This window comes from Acartia tonsa, chromosome 15, assembly GCF_053477335.1.
Source record: "Acartia tonsa isolate MP-2025a chromosome 15, ASM5347733v1, whole genome shotgun sequence".
In the NCBI taxonomy this organism is placed as follows: domain Eukaryota; kingdom Metazoa; phylum Arthropoda; class Copepoda; order Calanoida; family Acartiidae; genus Acartia; species Acartia tonsa.
Window position 1 is genome coordinate 23,676,094 of NC_137274.1, and position 18,980 is coordinate 23,695,073.

The 18,980-nt window shown below is 32.9% G+C and overlaps 2 protein-coding genes across 2 annotated transcripts; one reads left to right on the plus strand and one right to left on the minus strand.

Annotated features, from left to right (window-relative positions):
* Nucleotides 1-355: 355 nt before the first annotated feature.
* Nucleotides 356-6,540, plus strand: LOC145307018 (uncharacterized). The gene is made up of 5 exons (XM_080149357.1): nt 356-402; nt 1,219-1,332; nt 1,571-1,751; nt 2,111-5,905; nt 6,447-6,540. The coding sequence occupies exons 4-5, from the start codon at nt 2,175-2,177 to the stop codon at nt 6,538-6,540; spliced, it is 3,825 nt and encodes a 1,274-aa protein (XP_080005483.1). The 5' UTR covers nt 356-402; nt 1,219-1,332; nt 1,571-1,751; nt 2,111-2,174.
* Nucleotides 6,541-9,623: 3,083 nt separating this feature from the next.
* Nucleotides 9,624-18,598, minus strand: LOC145307019 (uncharacterized). Its single transcript, XM_080149358.1, has 7 exons — nt 18,566-18,598; nt 15,968-16,901; nt 14,904-15,268; nt 14,505-14,633; nt 12,737-13,285; nt 11,497-12,104; nt 9,624-10,386 (listed from the first exon to the last, which is right to left on the minus strand). Exons 1-7 carry the CDS (start codon nt 18,596-18,598, stop codon nt 10,290-10,292), a joined length of 2,715 nt encoding a protein of 904 aa, XP_080005484.1. The 3' UTR covers nt 9,624-10,289.
* Nucleotides 18,599-18,980: the final 382 nt, after the last annotated feature.

Genomic DNA, 18,980 nt, shown 5'->3' on the forward strand with positions numbered 1-18,980 from the left:
ATCTTAAAAATGTAAATATGTCTTTAAACATATCCTGTATTTTAGCAGTTTTGCAACAATTTACTTACAATTTTATTTAATGTTCATTTGTCTACTCTATAAGTCTGGCAGATAGGTCAGTTTCATTTGAGACTTATAACAAAATAATGGATTTATAATTATTTTGAAACTGAACCAGATTTTCACTTACTTTAATAAACTGCTTTTAATTTTATGATTTTACATTGTATATTCATAAAAAAAACTTTATACTTTATAATATGATGCTATACATAATTTTTTGGTATGGCTGAGAACTGTTTTGAGGTTTGTGACATTCCACAGATTGATTTTAATTTTGAATAATTTCAGACGGTACAGATTATTCTATAACATACTATGATATAATCAGTGAAGATTTAGGTTAGTTGTAGTATAAAGAAATTAGATATCATAACCAAGGGGGATGGGAAATTTGGCTGTTTATTACACTAGTCCCCCAAGTTTTATATAGATGTTTTCTCATTTGTTAGCTTAAAAGCTTAAATTTTAGTTGGTTGGTTTATTATTTTTGACCACTAAATGTAATCTACTGATTGGTTATTTATCATAATTAGAGATTCACATCCATTTATCAGCCATTGTCTTATCCCTTTAGATGCTTAATCTTGTGTAATAAGACAATGACATAGCAGCAGTAGGAACCATTCGCCTCCTCGATGTTGAGCATGTGTGCTACGTGCTAAGCCACAGTCGCTGGTTATCTAAATATTCTACAGTATTAGGTTAATAATAGAGTAAACTCACAACCTTGGTTTAACGCGTAGCACATCAGCAAGTCAACATGGAGGTAACAAGTCACCATGTCATTACTAAAGAAGTTAAAAACATTTTCTACTGCTGCTGTGTCATATGTGAACAGAATTAGTTAAGGTAAAGGGAATGCCTTAGCCCTAAACAGATGCAACTCAGTAATATACATAGACAAAGGTCATGTAATCAAAGAGTTGGGTGCCTGTAGGGTGTTACTTAACCTGATACTCCCTATGTTTGGACAAAAGAAAAACTTGGTCATCGACAGCAACCTTGACCGTACAGGGTAATTGACGAGTTAGATACCTCATCAATTACCTCATAAGTGCGGGAATGATGTCAATGACACTCAAATGTGTAATGTCTCCTTTTCTGTCCAAACACGTGGGATATAAATGATGTGGTAGGTAATTGTTGATTATCTAGATAGCAATGAAAAAGATGACAATGATTCTGACATAAATGAAAAGAATACCATAACCAACCCATCAGATGAAGATTCTATTAAAGGAGAGGATTACACGTTAGATGAAGATTTGGGTATAGTCTCTTTCGTGACATTGCCTCGTAAGAGTCATTTTTTGTGATTTCACAGTTGCTTTTCTCCTATTTCTATCCCCTGCAGGGGGCTCTAACCCTGCAGGGCCAATTGCCTAACTCTGCATAGCAATCACCTATCCTAACCTTAAATAACCTATCATAAGCCTATGTTAAAATACGACAAACCCCTTTAGATATAATGTCACAAAAGGGACTATACCCAAAGATTCTATTCAAGGAGAGGATTACTCACTAGATGAATATGAAGAAGAAGAACTTCTAGATGATACAACTACAGAACTTAATTTTGCTGAAAATGAATTAATTAAATCTGCAGCTCCGCTGGAAGAAAAAGATTCCAATAATTTTTCTCAAAATGAAAATTTAAGCAAAGTTCCAGACAAGTCTTCAGTCAAGGAGTACGAATTTTCATATTTTAAATTAGTCATTTTTACACATATGTGAAAATATATTTTTGTCTAAACAAACTACTCAGTTCTTTATAGACCAGGGATCTAAAGGTAAAAGACAATGGCCGATAGATTGATGTATATCCCCAATGATGATATGCAAAATTAGCACTTCTGTAGATTACAATTTGTAGTTGAATCATTTGGACATTCAACTTAATGAACCAATCAATCAAAATTTTAAAAAAGACCCCAAAGATCTTATTCCAAAAAATTTGAAAACTCTGGGGACTAGTGTATTAAATAGCCAAATGTCCCCTCCCTCCCTGGTTTAAAGCAATAAATATAAAATTCTTACACACATCCAGATCTGATATTAAAATAGTTTATATTGACAAAATTCTCTATGTATGTAAACCATCTAAAAGCAAGATGATATTTCCACCATCGAATAATGACATGGAGTTTACGAAGAATAATGAAGCAAATGAAAAAGACTATGATGATAAAAGCAGCAATGATAATAAGGACTTTATCAATAAAACAACAACTAAGCTAAATGTAGTTAATAAGGATATGAACAATGAGCCATTCAATATTTTTTCTTTTCAATCCAATGAAAATGAGCATGATGAGAGTAACAATAAGGATATGTCAACTAAAGATCCTCAAATGTTGTCTTTTGATAATTTTCAGCAGACACCCCAATTAAATCCTATTGAAACAGATTATGATCTATTTCCAACTGAGCAAGATCATCATAATCAACCTAATCCTGTCCCTCACCATTTTGTTTCATTTCACAAAAATGTTAATGGTAACAAAACAAAGCCAGATGAAGAGGCAGGAAACATAGTCAAATGGTGGAATAAATTTCCAAAACTTAATCTACCTAATCAAGAGTCATTAGTGAAAACTACTCCAAATCCAAGACAGGTAACAAACCATAAAAATAGTTTTGGGTTTCTTGATCAAACAAATATTGAGCCTAAAACTACTGATCCCAATGATGCAGAATATAACCTAACATTTGAAGAGCAAGAACACAGACCTGAGAATGTTGGCCCATGGCACCATAAGTTCCCAAACCTTTCTCCATCTTCAAAACATCAAGGTGACAAGAAAAACATTGCTAAAATGAAACATCCAATGTCTCACAAGTCAAATAGACCACTTAAACCAAGATTTTATGACCCAAATGTTGTTCAAAATAAATTTAAACATAAAAATCAAAGACCAATTCATCAAAAGAAGTTTAAAATTGGCACTCCAACTTCTTTATCAAGTGAATTAAAATCTTTAAAACTTCCTTCAAGAAAGTCCTTTTATTATCCCAAATATAATCAGAGAGAAATTTTTCTGACTGATGATACTGTTAATAATGATGAATGTGATAATGATGGAACAAATTACAACCCTGACAAAGTCATAACTCCTAAAAATGACATCACTCATACTGAGGAATTAGAATCATATGATATGGATGAAGAAATAGACATATGTGATGACATGGATATTACTGATGACAATAAAGATTATGCTCAAGTTGAAAATAATATAGGTGGTGGGTTGGAAACTATTTACAATAATAGATACAATGATGATAGTAAAACAGATGATATTTATACTGTTTACACAGACAATCTAATGGACAATCATAATTATGACATAGGCCATACAAACATATATCAGATAAGTGATCAAGAAAACAAAGAAATTAATGGACCTGACAAATTCATCCACAAATTTGTAAAAAGACCCATCACAAGAAAAGAATACAAAAATAAAAAAGAGATTGGAAGTAATCTGAAAGATCATTTGGGCAATGGAAAAATAAATGAATATACTGAAAGTAAAGATGAGGATTGTGAAAACAATGATAATCCTAGTTTTGATTACTTTCATGAATCTGGTTTAAGAAATCCTCTGTTTGAAGAAGACAAATTTTCTGGTAAAAATTATGATTACATCGGCAAAGACATATTAGATCCAGTGGATACAATTAATACAAATATTATGAATGATAGAATTCAAATTAATAGCAATGAAAACATCTTTAATGAAGGATATGATTATCATTCAGAAATGAAAAAAGAGGATCCCAGTGAACTTGGATTCAAAAACAATTATGACTCAAATGATGGTTATGATTACAATGATCTGGATGCATTTAAGTTGAAAAAATCTGGTCTTAGCAAAGTAGATAAAGATATATTAAATACACATCTTTTGGGTAAAAATGATAATGTGATTGACAGTTATGAAAATGAAGATTTAGATTACCTAGGAGGGGAGGAAATAAATGATAATGAATTCTCAGAAAAAGAAATTGATTACAATCATCTTAATTCTTTGGAATCAAACAAAGAAGAAACTACGTATAATAGTAAAGATGATGAAACAACAGAAATGTTGGTTAGTATTCCAGACATTTTTGATGATTTTGATGAAAAACTGCCAGATAACAGAGATGAAACAAAACAAAGGAGTCAAAATGATCTTCGATCAATTGAAAATCAAGATCAAATTGATAGCAACAAAGATATTTTCAACATAGAATCTATGGATAATTCAGGGATTAAAGAAGATCTTTCTCTTGAAATAGAAAATGATTATAAAGCAGATAATGAATATGACTATGATTGGTTAGATCAAATAAAGTTGAATAAAGAAATTTATAAAGATAATAATCAGAATTCTGATGATGACACTACTAAATCAAATGACTATTCTGAGTTTCTCAGTGCAGAAACTTCTAATGTGCCTAATTTTAAAGAGAAAGAAGATGATAAACTATCATTAGACACAACTTCAAATGATACTCCTAACATTCTTCATTTTTATGATGAAAAACTGCCAGATAGCAGTGATGCATCAAAACAAAGGAGTCAAGATGATATCAAATCAATTGAAAACAAAGATCAAGATTTTACTGATGAAGCAGAAAATAACTCAAATGAAGGCTATATCAATAATGAGACCAAAGAAAATAAAGAAGGGGTATCTACACATCTTATTAAAGTAGAAAATGCTATTGATGATCAAATTGAAAGCAATGAGGATATTTTTAGCAAAAAATCTATGGATAATTCAGGAGTTGAAGAAGATGTTGATCAAGAAATAAAAAATGATTATGAAGCATATAATGAATATGACTATGATGGGTTAGATCAAATAAAGCTGAACAAAGAAATTTATAAAGATAATAATCAGAATGCTTATGATGACACCACTGAATTAAATGACTATTCTCAGTTTCTCAATTCTAATGTGCCTAATTCTATATCAATAGACACAACTTCAAATGATACTACTAACATTCTTCATTTTCATGACGAAAAACTGCCAGATAACAGTGATGAATCAAACCCAAGTAGTCTAGATGATATCAAATCAATTGAAGATCAAGATTATATTGATGAAGCAGAGAATAACTCAAATGAAAATTATATTAATAATGAGACCAAAGAAAATAAAGAAGGGATATCTACACATCTTATAAAAGATGAAAGTTCTATTAATGATGAAATTGACAGCAATGAGGATATTTTTAACAAGGAATATGATGATAATTCAGATATTGATTTAGAAATTAAAAACAATCATGAATCAGATAATGATTATGACTATGATGGGTTAGATCAAATAAATTCTTATGATGACATTACTCAAACAAATGACTATTCTGAAGTTCTCAGTACAGAAAATTTTAATGCACCTGATTTTAAAGAGCCTGAAAATGAGAACATAACCATAGACACAACTACAAATGAAAGTAATGAATACAACAAAATTGCCAAGTTTGCAAAGGAGGAAAATGATTATGAAGATTTTAATTGGACTGGGGGTAACAACTATGATTCATATGATGATTTAACATCTAAGCAAATGGATTCAGGAATTGATAACAACACAGAAAATTATCTTGAGGATGGTAATTTATCACAGATAAAATCTAATACTCCAGAAGAAAAGATTCAATTAGATCCATCGAGAGAATTAAAAAGCAAAACTTTAGTAAATGAACCTTTGCTTAAGTTCCAAAATGCAGTGGATAAAAGTAATACCAATGATAATAATGATAAAATTAAAAGTACAAACAATGAGAATCATAAGCAGTATGCAACACATTTGATAAAACATTCTTTATGGAATACAGACAGGTAAGCTGTTGGTTTGAAATTTTTTACAAAATATTCATGTTTTTAAAAGAAAAGTTTTTCTATAATTAGGTTTGTTACGTCTGTCCATTACAGAAAGCTCTTACTGTTAATCTGGGCATGTTAGAATTGTCCCAGAGATTTAAAACTTGGAATGGTGAATCCTATAGTAGTTAGGTATTATTTAGACAGAAGAGTAACTCTACAATCATTACCAGAATAATTGTACATCCATTTAAAACATGCTGATTTTTAACTTTTTTGATATAAATATTTATCCATCTAATTTTTGGAATACTAATTATAAGCAAAGCTTCTTTATAATCAAGTCTTTAAAATGTAAGTATGTCCTCAAACATATCCTGTATTTAAGCAATTTAGAACAATTTTCCTTATAATTTTGTTTGGACTTATATATTTACATTCTGATTATTCAGTTCTGACACTCTACAAGTGTTAATGGTTGTTTGTCCAACTGCTTCAAAGCTTTGCTTATAATGATGTTGATATATTTGTTTATACTTATAATACAACTATATTGTAGTCTTGCTGGCAAGGATTATGAAACTGAAAGGGTTGATGAAGAAACTATTGAAACTAAAACAGATAATGAGAAAGTAAGTTTCAAAGAATATTAATTTTCAAAATTAAAAAAAAACTTCTGAGATGATAGTATCTTTATTTTAAAAGATAAACAACTTTTTTGTCCCTGCGGACTTCTAGCCTTTCGGGCTTCTTTTAACCTTATTTAACCTAACCTAAATTTTGCTAAATATTCAAGATTTTTTTGTGTCTTTCATTTCTCTAAATAAGTTTTAAAGCAGCTTATGTAATAATTTTCAATTGATTAGAGTGCCCCCCTCATTTTTTTGATTTTAGAAAAATACAAATACTTCTTCTGTGATGGGTATGCTGGTATTAGGTTAAGTAACATCAAACAGACAACCAACTCATTAATTGCACGACTTTGTCTAAGAAATACAAAATGTGAATGCTAATGAGTTGCGCCTGTTTATATGCATTCCCCCTATCATAATTATTTATGTCACACACCAGAAATAGCAGCAGTAGAAACCATTTTTAACGTCTTCAGTTATGACGCAGTGTCGGGCCAAGATTTAAACACCTAAAAAAAATGTTTGTTCATGATCAATATGTGAGGGGAATTGACGAATTTTTAAAATTGGTAGATTTTCAAGAAACAACTCGAAGATTTTGTCTAAAATATTTTATAATAAATGTTTAAAAATCAGCGAATAAGAAAATAACTTTTATTTTTATAAACCCATATATTATCCTTATATAAAAGTAATAGTATGTCTGTATGTGTGTTTGTGACTGTCTTTACCAAAGGATCTCGTTAACTGCTAAAAAATATATTATTATTCTTTACAATATAGCTTCTCATAGGTCCTGGGAAGATTTATAACTATTTTAAGGGAGGGTACAACCACCCTCTCAAGAGAAAATTATAAATAAGCATGGGGCGACTTTCAACTTCCCTCCCCCCATTCTCCAACTTAGGTGCCCCTAGAGGCCTCTAAGGGATAACCGCTAGTAATTGATAAGAAAATAGATTAATGTACATCCTCTATGATTATAAACAAAACTACCCCTCCAGTAGATTAAAATATAATAACGTTTTCTTATTCGTAGGCTTAATAACTTTGGGGACAATCGTGAATTTTGAATTAAATTGATTGTTCAAACGTTTCAAACTCTAATTTTAATCTACTGAAGTGGTAATTTCTTTGCATCATCATTGGGGATGTACATCAATTTATCGGCCATTGTCTTATCCCTTTAGATCCAGGGGGGGGGGGTTGTGATTTGCTACTTATGAATGTTGTCATCCTTGTTTAAAATTCAGGATGATAACGAAAGTATTGAAATAAGAATAAAATTGAAAGAAAAAGACTCCACAGAAGACATGATTAAAAATGAGAATTTTGATCAAATAATTAAACTAAAAAATAACAAGGTAATAGCTTTTCCAGTATGGCTTTGAAACCGATTAATATCCAGTGGATAAGAACCGTTTCCCGGCTATTCTGAAAATTTTTCGAGAATACCAGTTTTGTTATTGATGAATCATTGGGGATGAACATCAATTTATTGGCCATTGTCTTATCCCTTTAGATCTCTGCCTTATGATGCAGTATCAATTTATGTAATGTTTTTCTTGTATTCATTTAAATCCGGTGGATAGGAACCGGTTCTCATCTATACGAAAAAACTATGTCTAGCATCGTATTATATCCAGCTTTATACGAATATAAAAATGTACAATCATAAGTTTAAAACCAGTTTTTTAAACGGTGCCTTTGGCACCTTGGGGCTAAAAAACTAGTTTTAATCTTATAATTGTACATTCTATATCCGCGGAAAGCCGTTTATAATACGATGCGAGAAATAACTATTCCAGTATGGCTTTAGAACAAATTAATATCCGCTGTATTAGAACCAGTTCTCAGCAATACTGAAAAATCATGTATAGCATCAAATTATAGACAGTTTTCTATAAATATAAAAGTGTACAATCATAATATTTTAAACTAACAATTGTACATTTTCATATCTGCGGGAAGCTGTTTATTAAACGATGCAATAAATAACTATTAATATTTGGTGGATTAGAACCAGTTCTCAGACATACTGAAAAATCATGTATAGCATTGTATTACAAACAACCTTCTAAAAATAATAAAATGAAAAATCTTAAAATTAATATCAGTTTTGTTAGACCAAGGGGTCAAAGTACTTGACCTGACCCTCAGGGCTACCAAAACTGGTTTGAATCTTTATTTTTTTTATTTCGATGTCCGCGGGAAGCTGTTTATAATACGATGCGATAAATAACTAATAATATTCGCTCCAGTTCTCAGACATACTGAAAAATTATGTATAGCATTGTATTACAAACAACTTTCTAAAAATACCAGTTTTGTTAGACCAAGGGTTCATAGGCTCTTGGTTTGAATCTTAGAATATTCCATGTTAATAACCGTGGAACACTGTCTATAACATAATGCGATAAATAACTATTCCTTTGTAAAACTTTTATTTGATTTAGGTGCTTCGGAAAGATGGCATTAACTTAAACATCAAATTAATGGATGATATAAAACATCTTCACAAGAACAAGAAAACACCCTTAAAGGCGTAGATTTGTCTTAAACTATCCTTGTATAAAAGTACCTAGATGCCTGTCTGTCTGTCTGTTTGGTTGTATCGTTGCTAAACGCCTTAACTGATATGGTTCTCCTTTACTTTTCTAGGACCTGGGAAATTTTATAACTAAAGAGAGATTGCCTCAAAAAAAATTACCAGACTTCCCCCCCCCCCCGAATTGGTTGTACTTTTTAGGGAAGCTTTATAAATATCTTGGGGTTAGTTTTAAGCTATTTTCCTGAATTCTAAAGGCTACTCCAGGTACTTCTATCCTGATATAAAAGCAACAGTATGTATATCTGTCTGTGTGTACTAAAGGATCTCGCAAACCACTGAACCAATCAGGTTCATCTTTACAGTGAAGCTTCTTATAGGTCATTTTGGCTAATGGACCCCCCTCCCATTTTTTTACTGAAAAGTGAAGGGTCTACTTACCCCCAACCACTACCATCAAGTGCCCCTAGAGGTCTCTAGGGGCACTTGATGAGCTAAAATGATATCTGTCTAGTTTTTATTATTAGTTATTTATGAAACTAAATATTATATACAATTTATTTTAACCAAATATAAATATTTATTTTGTTATTTTGTGTTATGTAATATATTTGAAACAAATAACATAATTTCTTTATAATTTTTTTTATTTTATGGTTTGAACATTGAACAGAATGATTTCAAATTCTTATTTATTTTAAACTTTAATAAATCTTTTAAATATCACATATTTAATAAAAAAGATAAAATATAATTGCAATTAAAATTTGAATAAAGCTTTTTTTAAAAATTAAATTTAAGAGATAACTAATTACAAACTAATTGGTTATATTTTTGATTTTTTGTTATTTCAAAATTTGTAATAAAAATCAATATATTCAAGGTATATATTCAAGAATTAATTTTTATTCCAGTATCACTTAGAAACTGATTAATTTTCGTTGGTTCTCACCCAAAATGAAAAATCATGTATATTTTTATCATATTATATCCAGTTTTCTATATATATAAAATGTGCAATCAATAGATTAAAACCAGTTTTTTGGCTTGTGCTTTTGTCACCTTGGGGCTAACAAAACAGGTTTTAATCTTATGATTGTACATTTTTATTTTCATAAAAAATTGAATATAATACAATGTTACACATGATTTTTCAGTATGGCTGAAAACCGGTTCTGATCAAAGCAATACTGTAAGTAACTATTCATACAGCTTAATCTGTCTAGAACCATTGTTTGAGCATACATTGTCTTGATTTGAACAGAAGGTAGGCCAGAATTGGAACTATCAATAGTATTGCAATTGGTAATGCAGCCCATCTGAAAATAATGAATAGATAGATAGATTGATCGATAGATAGATTGATCGATAGATAGATTGATCGATAGATAGATTGATAGATAGATTGATTGATAGATAGATTGATCGATAGATAGATTGATCGATAGATAGATTGATCGATAGATAGATTGATCGATAGATAGATTGATTAATAGATAGATTGATTGATAGATAGATTGATCGATAGATAGATTGATTGATAGATAAATTGATTGATAGATAGATTGATCGATAGATAGATTGATCGATAGATAGATTGATCGATAGATAGATTGATTAATAGATAGATTGATTGATAGATAGATTGATCGATAGATAGATTAATTGATAGATAGATTGATAGATAGATTGATAGATAGATTGATAGATAGATTGATAGATAGATTGATAGATAGATTGATAGATAGATTGATAGATAGATTGATAGATAGATTGATAGATAGATTGATAGATAGATTGGTAGATAGATTGATAGATAGATTGATAGATAGATTGATAGATAGATTGATAGATAGATTGATAGATAGATCAATAGATAGATCAATGGATAGATAGATATTATTTTATTTTTGTATGAGACTAAACATCATAATTTAAACTCTAAATTGTCAATAGATAGCAGCAATTTAGAGTATTGTATATGCTATCTCCTAAGCTAGGGGGTACCTGGCAGCACCAAATAAACATTATTATTATTATTAGATTAATAGATTGATATATCAATAGATCAATATATCAATAGATAGATTGATAAATCAGTAGATAGATAGATAGATAGATTGATAGATAGATCAATAGATAGATCAATAGATAGATCAATAGATAGATCAATATATAGATCAATAGATAGATCAATGGATAGATTGATTGATAGATTGATTGATAGATTGATTGACAGATTGAATGACAGATTAATTAATCTATTGAATGATATATTTATTAATAATTTGCTAAACAAATTAGTCCAAAGATTAATTATTAGAATGATTGATTAATTGATTTATTATAATCTTCACCAATTGATTGATTGGATAAATAGATGTAGGAACTGATCTACTATAAATATAATGTCTGTCAGTTTTCTTTACCTTAGGTCTGAATCTTCTTCCCTTGCCAACTTGAACAACTGTCTCTCATCCAACTCTTCCTCAACTTCATATTTGCTGGCCAAATTGGCATTGTTCATGTTCTGTTCTTGTTCTTCTGGGGGAACAAAATCATCAATGTGGATGAGGCGATGATTAATAAACTTGTGTTTAACCCACCCTTCATAATCTTGACCAAAAACTCCACTAGAGTTATCCATGTTGTATTCATCACAAATTTGGTTCATTGCTCGTGAAAATCTTTCGGGGTTATCCCAGTGGGGCCTGCGAATAGTTATGTTGAACACACCAGAAATAAATCCTCCCTCAGATTTTCTGAATCCAATAAATGTTATGTTGGGCTTCAGGTGGGGCTCAAACTCAGATGCTCTTACTAAAAGTGGAACTTCATCTTGGATAGATTTCATCCAGGTCTTGTAAATACTTGTTCTTTCATTTTGCAGGGCAGCATTCCATGGGTCTGAGGTGGTTGCATAGTAGACATAGTGCTCTCCAGGATAATAATTGGTCCTCTCAGTGCTGCCAGGTTCATGACCATAATCTTGATATTCTTCTGATACATTTCCACAATTACACCGCGACACATTCACCTAAACATGGAATCTAATTGTCTGTCTATATAACTGTCTGTCTATAAAACTGTCTGTCTATATAACTGTCTGTCTAACTAACTGTCTGTCTATCTAATTGTCTGTCTCTCTAACTGTCTGTCTATATAACTGTCTGTCTATCTGATTGTCTGTTTATCTAACTGTCTGTCTATCTAACTGTCTGTCTATCTAACTGTCTGTCTATCTAACTGTCTGTCTATCTAATTGTAGATCTCTCTAACTGTCTGTCTCTCTAATTGTCTGTCTGTATAACTGTCTGTCTATCTAACTGTCTGTCTATCTAGCTGTGTGTCTATCTGATTAACTGTCTATCTAACTGTCTGCATCTCTAACTGTCTGTCTATCTATATGCTTGTCACTCTATATTTGGGTACTTTTATCAAACCAATATAAAAAAATTGTGTACTTTTATCAAACTAATATGAAAACTTTGGGTACTCTTATAATTAGAACACAGTAATAGTGTCTGACTAATTATGATGTAACAAAAAAAATTAGCCAATAAGAGGCCACTTTAAATTTTACCATTAGTCAATAACGGCCTCTCATTGGCTATTTTTTTTTGTTACGTCATAATCAGTCAGACACTATTACTGTGTTCTTATAATTACCTCAAAGGTCCAGCTGTCGGCAGACTTGATAACAACTCCAAAGACAATATTGGAGTCACAGACCTTCTGAATATCTCGTTTGTACCTCATAAGATGTCTCTTTCTTCTGACATTCTGGACTTGCTCATCACTTGTGGCATCAATCAAGGTTGAGTTGTCCGTCTCATTTGTTGGTCGCACAGTTGTGGTGGGTAGTGGGATACAGTCAGGTATACTCAGCCAGTCTTCCCAGGGCTTTGTGGGAGGGAGTGTGGTGTTAACAGCTTCTGTAGTCACTGTTGTAGGAGCCTTTGTTGTGGGAGGAGCAGTTGTTGGGGCTGCTGCAGTAGTTTCACTTCCACTACCTTCAGCATTTCCACTACCTTCAGCACTGCCACTTCCTTCAGCACTGCCACTTCCTTCGGCATTCCTTTTAATTCTGGCAGAAATTGCTCTTCTTTTTCTGGCAACTCCTCCTCCTGATCCTTCTGTACCTGCTCCAGTTGCTCCTGACCCCTCAGCTGACTCTTGAGGTGCTGCTTCAGTCACTTCTGACCCCTCATTTGACTCCTGAGGTAATGGATTTATTATTACTAGGATCTTACACAAGATTTTCATGTTCTATAAAAAAGTGAACTTTGCAGCAGGCTAAAATAACAACCTCTCCCATCCCCTCCCTTCCATTTTGAATAAACATCCCAACCAATAAATGCCAGGGGAAATTTCAATTAAAATTATTGATAATTTTTCTTCTGTCATAATATCCACATGGGTACCAATGTAATAAGACTTTGGGTACCAATGTAATAAGACTTTGGGTACCAATTTAATAAGACTTTGGGTACCAATGTAATAAGACTGTGGGTACCAATGTAATAAGACTTAGGGTACCAATTTAATAAGAATTTGGGTACCAATGTAATAAGAATTTTGGTACCAACGTAATAAATCTTTGGTTACCAATGTAAGAAGACTTTGGGTACTAATGTAATAAGAATTTGGGTACCAGTGTAATAAGACTTTAGGTATCAATTTAATAAGACTTTGGGTACCAATGTAATAAGACTTTGGGTACTAATGTAATAAGACTTTGGATACCAATGTAAGAAGACTTTGGGTACCAATGTAATTAGACTTTGGGTACCAATGTAATAAGACTTTGGGTACCAATGTAATAAAACTTTGGGTACCAATTTAATAAGACTTTGGGTACTAATGTAATAAGAATTTGGGTACCAGTGTAATAAGACTTTAGGTATCAATTTAATAAGACTTTGGGTACCAATGTAATAAGACTTTGGGTACCAATTTAATAAGACTTTGGGTACCAATTTAATAAAACTACTGGTACCTATGCAAAAAAAGTTTGGATACCAATTTAATAAGATTTTGGGTACTAATGTAATAAGACTTTGGGTACCAATGTAAGAAGACTTTGGGTACCAATGTAATTAGACTTTGGGTACCAATGTAATAAGACTTTGGGTACCAATGTAATAATACTTTGGGTACCAATGTAATAAGACTTTGGGTACCAATGTAATAAGACTTTGGGTACCAATTTAATAGGACTTTGGGTACCAATGTAATAATACTTTGGGTACCAATGTAGTAAAAATTTGGGTACCAATTTAATAAGACTTTGGGTACTAATGTAATAAGACTGTAGGTACCAATGTAATAAAAATTTGGGTACCAATGTAATAAGACTTTGGGTACCAATTTAATAGAACTACCGGTACCAATGCAAAAAAGAGTTTGGATACCAATTTATTAATATTTTGGGTACTAATGTAATAAATCTTTGGGTACCATTGTAATACATCCATTCCTGAGAAGCTGCTGCAGTTGTTGCCACCTGGTCACCAGAAGTTGTTGCTGCAGCTGCCTGTCCAGCAACTGTCGAGTCTTGGGAGGCCTAAACATTTTTACCATATAGTTTGGCAACTGATTAATATCCGGTGGATTAGAACCAGTTCTAGCATCATATTAAATCCAGTTTTTTATGAATATAAAAATGTACAATCATAAGATTAAAATCAGTTTTTTTATCCGGTGCCTTTGGCATCTCAGGCCTAAGCAAACATAGCAACAGTTGGTAATATTATTAACATCTTTAGTATAGCAAGGGTTGTTGAGACTCAAACCCAACACCCAACTAACAAGCAACTAATGCAAATAATCCTACCTGGGAAGCTGTAGTGACTGCACTAGGGTCACAGAAGGGAACCTCCTTTCTAATCTCATCATCCAGAGTATCCAGAAACTTTTTCTGAGCAGTTAGAACAGTTTCTATAACAGTAACCAGATCATTGAGCTCCTGAGCTTTTCCCAAGCATTGACTTGTCCGTACATCAAGATCATACACATCACCAACTTTGACCTCATTGTCTTCAATGTTCATCACAAAGTCTTCGATTATTTTAGAGTTGTCAAGAATGGCGTTTGTCATGGTTATTATCTGAGCACATTCGACTGGCACTTCCCGCTTTCTTCGCACAGAAGCTGCAGCTGTTGTCTCGACAGCTGTGGTTGCTGCTTCTGTTGTATCACCTAAATGAACAAGTGTTAAGAGATTGACAACAGATCTTAAGGGATAAGACAATGGATAAAAGAACTTAGGGTACAATTTACAGTCCAATGTTTCCTCTTTCCCTGCAGTTTACAGTGTAGTCTTTAAGAAAACAATTCACTGCTTGTCTTCTTTAAAATCTAGAACAATAAAATGTTACTGGAATCGAACCTTTCCTGTAAGCTAAGAACTGAATGAGCTACTGACTACAGGGTGTCCCATAGATAAGAGATTAGTAGTTGTTTGGAAGAAAACAAGTTCCCTATAGATTTTGTTCTTTGGGGACATGTTAAAATGTTGCACTTGTCCTTGGAGGGGGGGGGGGGATGAGTCTACCCATGTAAATTTTTGTCTTAAAAAGAAAAAGTAAAACAAATTTTAAAGGGGTTATTTTTTTCTTGGGGCATTTTCTCTTTTCAAAATAGTTAGATAGATATGTATTTCAACATAAGCATACAAAATAATAATAATAAAATTATTACACATATTCACATATTTTTATGCATAGTTTGGTACTTTCATAACCTGGGTTGGCCGTTGCATAAGCTGAAAATACCAGTTAAAACCTTTCCATGACCTATAAGAAGCTAGACTGTAAAAAATAACCAGCAATGAGCGAGATTCTTAAGTACAAACAGACAATATTGCAGACATCCTGTTACATTTATATCAGGAAATACCTGAGGGGGCAGCTGTTGCTTGTGCTTCTCCTCCAGCACTGGCTTCTCCTCCAGCACTAGCTCCTCCTCCAGCACTAGCCTCTCCTCCAGCACTGGCCACTGTTGTTACTTGCTCTGCAGGTTCCTCAAATACAGAATTCTTGATGATAGTCCTTACACATTTAATATCCTCTCTAAATGCTATGTGTCTGGTAAGATTGGCAACGTAAACTTCTCCGGTACCATTGTTGACATCATACTTTTCAGCAATTTCTTTGATGGATGCATCTGCGGGTGCGGCACAGCCAGAGAACATCCAGTGAATATCCACTGTCTTGTTGTCAAACACAAGTTTGGCCCAGTCAGGGCAGTGCTCCTCAATGTTGAGTCGGGAATACGGGGTGGGCAGTTCGTTCAGCTGGTATTCCAGACATTCGTCAAATCTACAGTGGCATTCATCCTTGCCCTCTTTTACTTCTTCCTCATATTTTCTTATTGCTGACTTTGGACAAATAGGGTGTTCTGTTGTAGTAGTAGTAGTTGTTGTTGTGGTCGTGGTGATTTCATAACATTCATGATATTTTATGCTTGACTGTTTGAAAGTTCCATTACCCAAGCACTTCATACGTATAAATCTTGCAGGCATGGTGTAATTTACTTTCTTGCACTTGAAAGCGATAAACTCATTTTCAAGATATTGAATTTCAAATGAGTTTTCATCTGCCTCACGCTTTCTCCGGCTGCCTGCTGCTGCAGTTGTTTCGGCAGCTTCAGCTGTTTCCGCAGCTGCATTTGTTTCTCCTCCAGTGTTAGTTTCTCCTCCAGTATTTGTTTCTGCTACAGTATTTGTTTCCCCTCCAGTGTTTGTTTCTCCTCCAGCATTGGTTTCTCCTGGAGCATTAGTTGCAGCAGGGGCTGAGGTTACAGCAGCTGTTGTCTGTGCTGCGGCTGCAGCCTATGTTTAGAAAGTCAATAAAGATGGAATATATGAAACAGTGTACATGTAAGTAAATGGCTACTTGTTCTTTAAAAATTTATAGACTATTGTTGTTGTGCTGACAGCTATAGAGACTTAAGTGTATTTTGATTGGTTAGTTTATTAAGTTCAGGGATAAGGGATAGGAAACCTGGCCAAATATATTAGGTCATGGCCTATTTTCAAAGGGATAATGCAACTTTTACCATTTCCTAATTAAATTACTTCATTGGCGGACGGCTTCTATTGGCTACCGCCCTAAACCAATAATGTTTGGTAATTTGTGCTTGTTTTGTACCAACCAATAGGCAATTGGCGGATAGCAATATAAAAAACGGGGCAAAGTGCGCATCATAGAACAGTTAGGGAGTTATCCTACGAATAGATTGGGTGGGATAAGGCAAATGTTATGTACAGCATATTTAAGTAATTAATTAGAATAAGGTCTCTGTCATGGATAAGATGATGGCCAATAAATTGATGTACATCCCCAATTTAATACACAGAATTACCCCTTATGTAGATTAAACTTAGTGGTTGAAACGTTTGAACACTCAACTTAAATAGCCATTCAATCAAAATTGTTAAGCCAATGTATAAGAAAATGTTATTTTAAACTTTTGGGACTAGTGTAATATACAGCCTATTGTCTACTCTCTATCTGAGTCTCCATAATGATAGCAAACAAAGAATGTAAATGAAGTACATAAAAATTTCATGACTTTTTTCCTTCATTTTCTCAGCAATTTCATCCATTGTTAAACATTCATCCTCAGTCAAGAAATAACAATGAATGTATTCATCCTTCAAATCTAAGAGATGGTTTACAATACTTTAACAAAGAATCATGACATGCTGTCCTAAGATAATTGGGCATGGAGGTTTTGATTGATTAGAGTCTGGAACTAAGACACCTGGAGTATGAGAAACTTTTTATGTGAAGAAAGTCGCTCCAAAAATTCTGACGTCATAAAAATAAGGGATGAGAGAGGAGGAGTGAGTAAGAAAACTCCTATAAAAGAAATGGATAATCCCTCATTTTATGACGTCATATGCTGATTTTTTTCATTAAGTATGAAACTTTTGTATAGCTACCATGGCCAGCTCAAGCTCCACGTTCAAGTTTAACTTGACATGCTGCCTTCATGAGAGCTCCTTGTTTTTGCCTCACCCTCCCCAATTATGGGAATGGCAGGTGTCCTAGATTAAGAATTGCATGAATTGATAGCAACACTAATATGTTAGAAACAGTATGGCTGAGAACCGGTTCTAATCCAGCAGATTGCAAGTGGATTTATAAAGTATTGTTTCCTGCTGGAATATTTGCTTCTGCAGAACTTGGATCACAAATTGCCACACATTTGGGCCAATCAGAGGGGGACAGAAAACCTTCAATGTCATTATCTATTATTTGGGGTGAGAAACTAACGCAACTTTTCTTATTTTGGCTATTTTAATGCTTTTTGGGGTCGGTTATTATCTATTAATTGGCAGAGGGGGAGGGAACAACGGGCTGTTTATTACATTAGATCCCAAAGTTTTAATGTCTTTAGTTAAGATGCTTTGTTGGACAGAGATTTGAACTTATCAACTCCACGACGACAAGGGGATGTGCTACATGTTAAGCGACATTTGTGGGTAACCAGGACCATATGTAGATAATGTTGGTGTACCATTTTAACGTCTGTGTTGGACCGAGATTTAAACCTATCACCACTCCGACAACAAGCAGATGTGCTACATGTTAATAAACAATTAGGGGTAACCAGGACTATATATAGATAATGTTGATGTACCATTTTTATGTCTGTGTTGGACCGAGATTCAAACCTATCAACTCCACAACAACAAGTGGATGTGCTACATGTTGAGCCACAGTCGCAGATTACCAAATTTAGATAATAGATAATGTTCCTGTTTCTGAGCAGGTGATGTTGATTGTACTGTTTCCATCCACCATAATTGTATTCTCAGCACACTCAAAGGTTATCTTAATAATAGTTATTTCTAGCATTGTATTATAAACAGCTTTTCGCGGATATAAAATGTACAATTATA